Source organism: Larus michahellis, chromosome 16 (genome assembly GCF_964199755.1).
Source record: "Larus michahellis chromosome 16, bLarMic1.1, whole genome shotgun sequence".
Classification (NCBI taxonomy): domain Eukaryota; kingdom Metazoa; phylum Chordata; class Aves; order Charadriiformes; family Laridae; genus Larus; species Larus michahellis.
In genome coordinates this window covers 3,541,338-3,550,550 of record NC_133911.1, presented here as the reverse complement: position 1 = coordinate 3,550,550, position 9,213 = coordinate 3,541,338, and the positions used below count along the sequence as shown (strand labels likewise).

Below are 9,213 nucleotides of genomic sequence, written 5' to 3'. Positions count from 1 at the left end.
GGAGTCACCCAGATGGAGTTGCACACTGAGCTCCTGTTCTGATCAGCCACATCAGTCAACAGTATCTTTTGCCTGAAGATAGGAAATGTTAATTTTCTTCACACTCTAAAAGGAGTTTTAGTTGCTATGCTGTGAGAACACAAATATAATTCCCTTTCTGCTGATGCCACCTTACAGTGATTACATAGTTCCATAGGATAAATCCATATATTAAAAAGGAGCAGCGTCATGCTGCGTAATACCTCTGCTGTCCGATACAGATATAGCTGGTATTTCATCTGTGTAGTGTATTAAATACCTTGAACTATGTCAAGTAATGTGTAACAAGTGAAAAAATATCTTAGATCTCTTGGGAGTTTAATGCAGAAATGGGAGTTTGACCACATGGGAAAATCACTTTTTCTCCCTTATCACGTTCATTCTCAACTATTCTTCTTATGAGATAAACATTAACGTTGAAAATTAATTTGATTTTTGCCATTAAAGAATCAAACTTTCCCCGTAGGGAAAAAACCCACTGTGCTGTAAGTTTATAACCAATCATTTTGTGCAAAGTAGGCTTCAAGTGAAACACCGTTTTCCATCAGTCTGCATGCTCTCATTTAAACAAGGTGTGGCCTAATGATAATTTTATTTTCCCGGTGTCTTGCTCTGTCTCCAAATGATGGGAACCTTTTTAACAGCCCCACTTAGTTACCAGTGAGTAAAACTAAGGTCCTGCACTTGGCTTCGGGCAAGTTCAGAGTCTGTCAGCTCTCACTCATGGGGCCAAACTCAGAAGAGTAAAACCTTCCCTTGCAGTGCCTGGTGCATTTGAAAGCTGCGACAACATACGGCTTCACTAGAGGGAGTTTGAATATTTAGCACGAAAGTCCATCACAATCTCCTACGCCACTTGGTTTCACGCGGAAGTACGGATGGGAGGAAATAATTGCCCATGTGTGACTTCTACACCATTCAGACAGGTTTTGCCCCCCACACTCTTTGTGCAGTTGAAGTTGCACTTAGAACTTTTTAAAAGAAGTTATATAGTTAAAGCTAACACTTAAATGTTTCATTAAGGGGAAGGTATCCTTAAAAGGATGTCAGTATAAACATACCTATAGAAATCTACAACTGTTGTTTGCCTGAAGTACTCATAGACTTAACTTTCTATAGCGTACCTGCGCCTCTTCATACCTGGCAGAATGTTCTAGCCTTGTAGCAAAAGTGGTATATCACTTTGGCAGGTTTTGTGATACAGTATAAATACATACTAAGGCCATAAAAGGCAGTAAACAGAACTTCCCAATTCAGAGCTACCCTGTTTTCTAAAATTCAAACCCGACAGAAAAAAATGCAAACCATGGCGCAACCTAAATTACTACGCTGTGGAGCTTGGACCTAAACCAAAGTTTTAAAACTGAAGTTAACGTTCATAACTCAGAGAAGAATTTAGATCAGCCCATAACAACTTCCTAAGAATAGCATAGCGGAGTGTTAGCTCACCAACTGTGCAACCTAGGAATGGCCTGCTCCAGCCGTCTTCTCGCGACGCGCTGGCAGAGATTTGGTTATCTCCACGATGAGATAACCTTGAATTAAAAAAAAAAAAAAAAAAAATTAATACAAGTTACTGCTGTGTACGCCTCCTAGCACCACCTTTTAGTTCAGGCAACTCAACATATTCTGAAGCTCATTTAAAAATCTCGTTTTTACTCTGCTTGAGTAAAGGAAACCAGGATTAGGCCTGTGATTTGCAACCAGCAGGCTCACAGGGCATTGCTGCATATTTGACTATTGCCCACAAAGCACAGAGTCACGCATTTAATGCGTTTTGCTAAACAAATCATTCCCCGTTATTTTCATTTCTCCAAGTTCTATTTAAAGAGACTTCCCGGGAACCGGTGAGACTGGATCTCCTGCCCCTGTTCCCTCTCCCACATTCGCTTGGAGATTATTTCTTTGAAACATTTTCCCCAGAAAGAAACCAATTATGGTCCCCAACCTGCTGCTGTGCTTGAGCTTTGGTTACGCAGCAGCCCTCAGACCCACGTGCCTCTCGGCTCAGTTTAGAAGACCTGGGGATTATATCATAGGAGGCTTGTTCCCTTTTGGAACGGACACCATAAACCTGACAACACGATCCGAGCCCACGTCAGTGGGGTGTGAAAGGTAAGAAGAACATCAGCTTCATTAGTGCTCGTTAAGTTGGGTTGCTTGGGCTGGGAAAAGAAAGGAAAAGAAAGCAGCCCTCCTGACAGCAACTGACGGGCTCACAGGCGAATATTAAAGGTGAGAATCATACAATGTGTTGGGTCGGAAGGGACCTCTAAAGGCCATCTCGTCCCACCCCCCTGCAGTGAGCAGGGACATCTGTAACTAGATCAGGTTGCTCAGAGCCTCATCCAGCCTGGCCTTGAACATCTCCAGGGATGGGGCCTCTCCCAGCTCTCTGGGCAACCTGGGCCAGTGTCTCACCACCCTCAGTGTGAAGAACTTCTTCCTGATGTCTAACCTAAACCTGCCCTGCTCTAGTTTAAACCATTGCCCCTTGTCCTATGGCTCCATGCCCTTGCAAACAGCCCCTCCCCAGCTTTCCTGGAGCCCCTTCAGGGACTGGAAGGGGCTGGAAGGTCTCCCCGGAGCCTTCTCTTCTCCAGGCTGAACCCCCCCAGCTCTCTCAGCCTGTCCCCACAGCAGAGGGGCTCCAGCCCTTGGATCATCTCCGTGGCCTCTTCTGGCCCCGCTCCAACAGGTCCATGTCCTCCTTGTGCTGCGGGCTCGAGCTGGACATAGTACTCCAGCGAGTACTGTTTCCATCTCCACAGTGTGATGGAAACAAAGATTAGCTCTAAGCTGCACCATCCACTTCTGATCCTGAAATGGAAAAGGTTTTTGTGTTTTCTTGATGCCTCTGCGCAGTCAGACTTCAGATGCACCAACCCCACTTTGATGAAAGCTTTTAGTGGCGCTGGCTTCCTCAGGGTTTTGAATCCAACACTGTACACAGAGGTGTAAATGTTGCTTTTGCTTCCAGATGGGATGAGAAGCAGGCACCGCGCTCTGCTGGCAGGTGACACAGGTTGAGATGGTGCTATTGCCTTTCCTGAGGTAAAAGGACACTCAGGACCACGGCACAAGGCAAAGCAGAAAAGGAAAAAAGGAAATGGCCGGGCTCGCCGGGGTGTGATCTGTGTTTCCTGCTCACACCACAGGGGTTCACACCATCACGCTACAAGCTACTGGCAGCTCTTTGTGAGGAGAATGAAGAGACACGCTCGTGTCCTACCTGCTGCTTCGGCAGCAACAAAGCACAGGGAAGTACGGTCCAAAAAAATCTTTCCATCTTCACAGGCTGCTAGGCAGGGAATAAACCCAGCGCGCTGAGCTGTACAGCGGGGGGAAATCCCAGGAGGACTTGTCTCCCAAATGAGCATGCCCGGCGCTTTGGAAGCCACTGGCTTCGTGGCTGAAGTTACACAAAGCCAAGAGCAGGAGGTCATCTGAGTCTTGATCCGCCCCCAGCTAAACATACCGGTTTCTCTATACCTCTGTTTCTTCCCCTTTGAAGCACAGAGGATATATTTGCCGACAGACAGGATTAATTAGATTTGAAAGGTGCTCAGAGCCTCTCTACCCACAGTACGAAATTCAAAGGCGGTAGGTGCAGGGGTGCGCTGCTGACAGTGCCACGTACACCTGGCGTGGCAACAGGCAGGATGCTGAGACGTCAAAGAATGTGGAACAAGCTGATCACTCTGCAGCAACGCTGACAGGCCGTGCAATTCCCTCTCTCCTCTGACTGCAGGTTATTTGTAGACGGGCTAATATGGGCTCTTGGGATGAAGTTTGCTATCGATCAGATCAACAACTCCACTTCCCTTCTGCCGGGAGTAAAGCTGGGCTATGACATGCACAACACCTGCTTTGAGCCGGTGGTGGCCTTACAGCCCAGTTTGCTGTTTCTGACCCAAAATGGCACAACGGGCATTGGAGTGCTGTGCAACTACACCGACTACCAGCCCCGCGTGACCGCGGTGATCGGACCACACAAGTCAGACCTCTGCATGGTAACAGCCAAGCTGTTCAGCTTCTTCTTGATCCCACAGGTAAAGAAACTCTCTGCAAAAGAAAGAATTCCCCTTTTCGGTGTGGGAAGGGTTTGGATCAACAATGCTGTCTGTGATCTAGGTCTTTGAACCAGGACTCTTAAAGTGCAGATTCCAGTCTTTCCTCTGCCACAGATTTCCTGAGCGATCTTGGGTAGGTCATTAAACTTCCCTCCTGGAACACACTCCAGTGTCTAACTTCCCAGAAAGAAGAGGGATAACTCAGGCCGCTCTGTGATCCACGTAAAATGGGAAAAACAGAGCTCCCAGCGTAAACCGGGAGGATCCCACGAAAATACATCTATGACTGTAAGTACTCAGTTACCACAATACCGAGAGCTGTAACGGTCAGGTAAATTTAGCCCTGAGCTAAGATGCTACTGAATCGTGGGTACGTCACCCGTTGTAGAAAGTAGCTCGTTATCATTGGCATTAATGATAAGGGCTGGTGCTGCAACGATGGGCACAAATGGCAGTGTGGAGACAGCCACATGGGATGGTGCTACAGGAGGCAAGTGACAGGGGCGAGCTTACGGTTCTCTTGGTAAATGCAGCCACAATGGACCTAATTCCTTTAGAGAAGTTCTTCTTTCCCACTATCCTGACCTAGCATTTTTGAAAATCTAGGGCACTGAGACTAAGCAAAGAAGGTGGAGAGTGATCTGGACTGTCAACACTTCCCTCAGCTTCACTCTTTGCCTCGCTTCCTCTCTTCTCCTCTCATCTGCAGGTCAGCTATGGAGCCAGCAGTGAGCAGCTCAGCAACACGGAGTTGTACCCATCCTTCTACCGTACCGTTGCCAGTGATAAGAGCTTGGTGGAAGCTGTGGTCCTGCTGCTGAACAGGTTTGGATGGAACTGGATTGCCACCCTTGGAAGTGATGATGAATATGGCCGAGGAGCCCAGGGGCTCTTCTTAAGCATAGCTGCAAATCACAGCATCTGCATTGCATTCGAGGGGCTAATTCCTACAGACCTTGCAGACCCCAAAGCCCAACACCAACTGGAAGATACCATTAAGTTAATTAACAACACCAAAGTCAACATCATTGTGCTTTTTGCCTTTAGCCAGCCAGCCCAGGCCCTGCTGGAACAAAGCATCAGGATGGGACTGAGTGAGAAAGTCTGGATTGGCACTGAAGCCTGGATAATGTCTGACAAAATTGCCACCACCCCAAATATTCAGAGCATCGGGACAGTCTTAGGATTTATTATGAAAGCACACTCAGTCCCTGGCTTCCAGAAATACGTTGCCGACCTCTTTACCTATGTTCAGCAGGATAAATTTTGCCAGGAGTCTAGAGAATTCAACTACCTCATGAACTCTGACGTGGTGGACACGCTTTGCAAAGAGTGCGACCACATCTCGCTGCGCAACATCTCGTCGGTGTTAAGACACTCCCAAATGCAACCTGTGTACATCGCAGTCTACAGCGTGGCTCACGCACTGCACAGGGCGCTGGGGTGCACCCACCACGTGTGTCCCAAAGCATCCATCAAATCTTGGCAGGTAAGTAAAGGCCAGGGGGACAAACAGCAATTTTTTATCCGATCTACGTGTCGGAGCTGCACACAGCCAGGCAGGGAGGGGGGAACATTGCACTGTGCTCCTGCCCTACCCTGGGAGCGATACAGCCTCAGCAATTCCTTCGGCCACTCAACCCCTACACCAGCACCTCCTCTGCTGCCGGCTGGGGCTGCCTTCTCCTCTCTGGGGTTAATTGGGCCTGGCACAAGAGAGCAGCTGGTAATACAGCCAAAAGGCCGATAGCTGCAACCTTAGCCCACAGAAAAGACAACTGATTTCAGCCAAAAATTAGCGTCCTGCATTACCATCCTCCAAGCGAGAAACTGTACCAATACTTACTCTCAATTCTCATTTTCCTCCTCAGCTGCTGCACTTCATGAACACCTTCCCATTCACGGTGAACGGCCAAAGTTTCAAGTTTGATCATACCCATGGCACAAACACCGGCTACAAGCTTATATTCTGGTCCTGGAAAAATGGCACCCTTACTTATCTGCCTGCTGGCGACTACGAAGACTCCTTGTACATCGATAAGTCTCAGATTCAGTTTCACACTGCAGATCAAAAGGTAAAGATGGTGGGCAAAAACATAAACAACCACAAAATGAAGCAAATTTTTTTTTGCTGCTTCATCAGAACTGTTCTGACGGAGCGATTAGCCTACAAGATTTGTGTGGGACCCAGTTCTTACTCCTCTGCAAACGCGTAATCCGTCTCCACTGCGTAAAACTAGAAAAAGGTATTCCCAGCACTGGTTAGGACTCAGACACAGGCTGGATCCCAGCACAGCCAATTTCTTGCAGCATGTTTGGTGATACGGTGCTTCTCCTGAAGGTGCCTGGCTGACATTCATTCTTCCTTTTGCCCTAGGAGCCTACCTCAGAGTGCTTCAGACATTGTAAACCAGGACAATTTAAACAAATAAAAGGATTCCACCTCTGCTGCTACGACTGTACAGATTGTCCAGAAAACACCTTCTGGAGCGCTAAAGGTGAGGTCTGAGAAATGTAATGGCTTTAACTGTCTCTGTTATGCCTGACCACTAGTTGAGGTCACACAGGTTCCCAGAGCTGGTAACACCAGTTGGGAGCTCTTCCGCCCTGCTGCACTGCCCGGGGGATATTTTCCTCCCTTTTGTTCTGCTGTGCATTGCGCAGTCTTGCTCTGCAGATCTTCAGTGGGGGATCTTCCTCTGTCGATCCCAAAGAGAAGGCACGTGTTTTATCTCAAGAGGCAGGAGAAAGGGGTTTGATGAAATTGTGGGATCTTTTGGAAGTTGGTGATCCTTCCTGGGGAAGGGAAACAGAGCCAAGAAATACGTGCATCCTTTTGGGGGGAGGGTGGACAAGCGGAGGGAAAATGAGATTGAACTATCCCAAGCTTTGGAGATCCATTACACTTAGGAAGGGAGGGGGGGAAGCAGGCAAGGCAGCACCCAAACCAGCTGTCTAATTCAGGACTGTGACCCTTGCTCAAGGCCTGCCTGCAGCGGGGCAGCAGCACTCTACTGCAAGGTGGTCATCAACATCTCACTGCTGCTTTGCAGACAGCACCACCTGCACTCCCTGCCTAGAGCATCAGTGGTCCCCTGTCCAGAGCACACGGTGTTATGACCGCAGCGAGAAATACCTCTTTTGGAATGAGCCGCTCACCATTGCCTTGCTAACGTTGATGTCCATCACCATATCCCTGATCTGTCTGACAGCAGTGCTCTTTTTAAAGAGCCTCGAGACTCCCCTTGTGCAGGCTTCTGGAGGCAAACTGAACCTCTTTGCCTTGTTCGCACTCACGCTGCTGTGTCTCAGCTCCTGTCTCTATATAGGGAAGCCCAGTAACACCCTTTGTATGACCCAGCAGATAGTCTATGCCCTCTGCCTCAATGGTTGTTTCTCTACCTTCTTCATCAAGTCCCTTGAGATCACCCTCGTGACAGAGTTCCCTCACTGTGCCCCAACCCTCTTGCACTGGGTGACCCGCAGGAGGGCCTGGCTCCTCGTTGCCCTGTGCCTCCTCACCGAGTGCTCGTTCTGTGTCTGCTACCTTCACTTGGGCCCTGACCATCTGCAGCCTGACTACAAGTCACTGCCCACCGAAGTTCTGCTGGTGTGTACCACGCAGTCCTGGCTTGCCTTTGCCCTGATGCACGGCTACAACAGCTGCATAGCCTTCGTCTGCTTCCTGTGCACCTTCATGGTACGGACCTCTGGGAAGAAATACAATATCGCCAGGGGCATCACATTTGCCATCCTAATCTATTTCATCATCTGGATCTTCTTCATTGCTCTTTTTGCCACGCTGAAGACAGTCCTCAAGTCTGTTACTCAGATTAGTACCATTTTGGCAACCACTCTGGGTATCTTGGGAACCTACTATATGCCTAAATGCTACATCATCTTGCTTAAGCCTGATCTGAACACAGTAGATTATTTCCAGAATTCCATCAAAGAAGAGCCAGAGGAGGACTCTCAATAAACAGACAATAAACCAGATCCTTCGTCACCTGCTCCTCAATAGACGCTGGCTGCATTTTACTGAGATAATTCTGTTTATGATGTCTCCATAAGCTATAGTCCCAGACACAATCACCATATAAAATACAGCCTTATCCAGTAGGCTGAACAGCAGGACCAGAATTTTTAAGTTCCAAAGGCTTACTTTGGAGGGCTCTACTCAATGAGCTAAAGCAAAATGTCCCCAGCAGAGTAGGATGCATCCTCTCCGTAGCTAACCACCCGTGTCAGCACCCACCAGGAGCCAAAAGCAGGTTCAGTTAAAAGCAAGCAACCTACAGCACCGATAATTCCTATGGATCTCTCTGGTCTGGCAAGCTGAGCTAAAAGCCTCACCTGGACCGCTTTCCCTTAAAGACTGCTGCTGATTCCCACTTCTTATTAACTAGATAACCGTTCCAGAGTTAGATCCATGAATCCTTTCCCAGGCCTTATAGGGACTTTCCAATATATTCAACAGCACAGAAATAATAACTAGAAAACCAGAAGGGAATCATCTGAAAAGGTGTGAGATTATAGACCACAAAGAGAAATCCTTGTGCTTAACTAATGATACCGAGTACCTGCCTACACGGGATGCTCTACAAAGACCTTCTCCTAGCGAGCAACACTGGAAAACACAGCTCCTGTAATCACGGTCTGTTCACATCTATGTGTGTTTGTGCACTTGCTTTATTAAAAGTGGAGTCAATGACATCCTACAGCTCTGGGTCTCTGACTACTATTTTCTTGACTACTTTGTCACAAAGTCCGTAGAAACCATTCTGTTATGTAAAGGCAGATAGAGAGAGTATATTACCATTCAAATGTCAATTCACTCATTTGTGTTTCATTAACATGTGTTTGCAAAGAACATGGAAATGAGGACAAGACACATGGAAATGAAGCGTGTGCAAATCACGCTATCCAAAGTCATACCAAAAAGTTCCTCCCATCTCAAAAAAAACCACGCAAAGATCACCAGTGAGAAACATTTCTTACCCGGTAAGACATTCTGCAAAAGGGACAAAATAAATCAAATACTTTGAGGAATAAGAAGTACCTCTAGCCTGTATTCGTACATGTAGCATGGCCCCCGTTCGCT

The 9,213-nt window shown here is 47.6% G+C and overlaps 1 protein-coding gene across 1 annotated transcript; it reads left to right on the top strand.

Annotated features, from left to right (window-relative positions):
• Positions 1-1,843: 1,843 nt before the first annotated feature.
• Positions 1,844-8,091, top strand: TAS1R3 (taste 1 receptor member 3). The gene is made up of 6 exons (XM_074560742.1): positions 1,844-2,154; positions 3,791-4,091; positions 4,822-5,601; positions 5,984-6,187; positions 6,490-6,610; positions 7,166-8,091. Exons 1-6 carry the CDS (start codon positions 1,976-1,978, stop codon positions 8,089-8,091), a joined length of 2,511 nt encoding a protein of 836 aa, XP_074416843.1. The 5' UTR covers positions 1,844-1,975.
• Positions 8,092-9,213: the final 1,122 nt, after the last annotated feature.

Coding starts and splice junctions, on each gene's coding strand:
- TAS1R3 (XM_074560742.1), top strand. CDS start 1,976: ATGGTCCCCAACCTGCTGCTGTGCTTGAGCTTTGGTTACGCAGCAGCC. Junction 2,155..3,790: donor ACGTCAGTGGGGTGTGAAAG/GTAAGAAGAACA, acceptor CTCTGACTGCAG/GTTATTTGTAGACGGGCTAA. Junction 6,188..6,489: donor TTCACACTGCAGATCAAAAG/GTAAAGATGGTG, acceptor CTTTTGCCCTAG/GAGCCTACCTCAGAGTGCTT.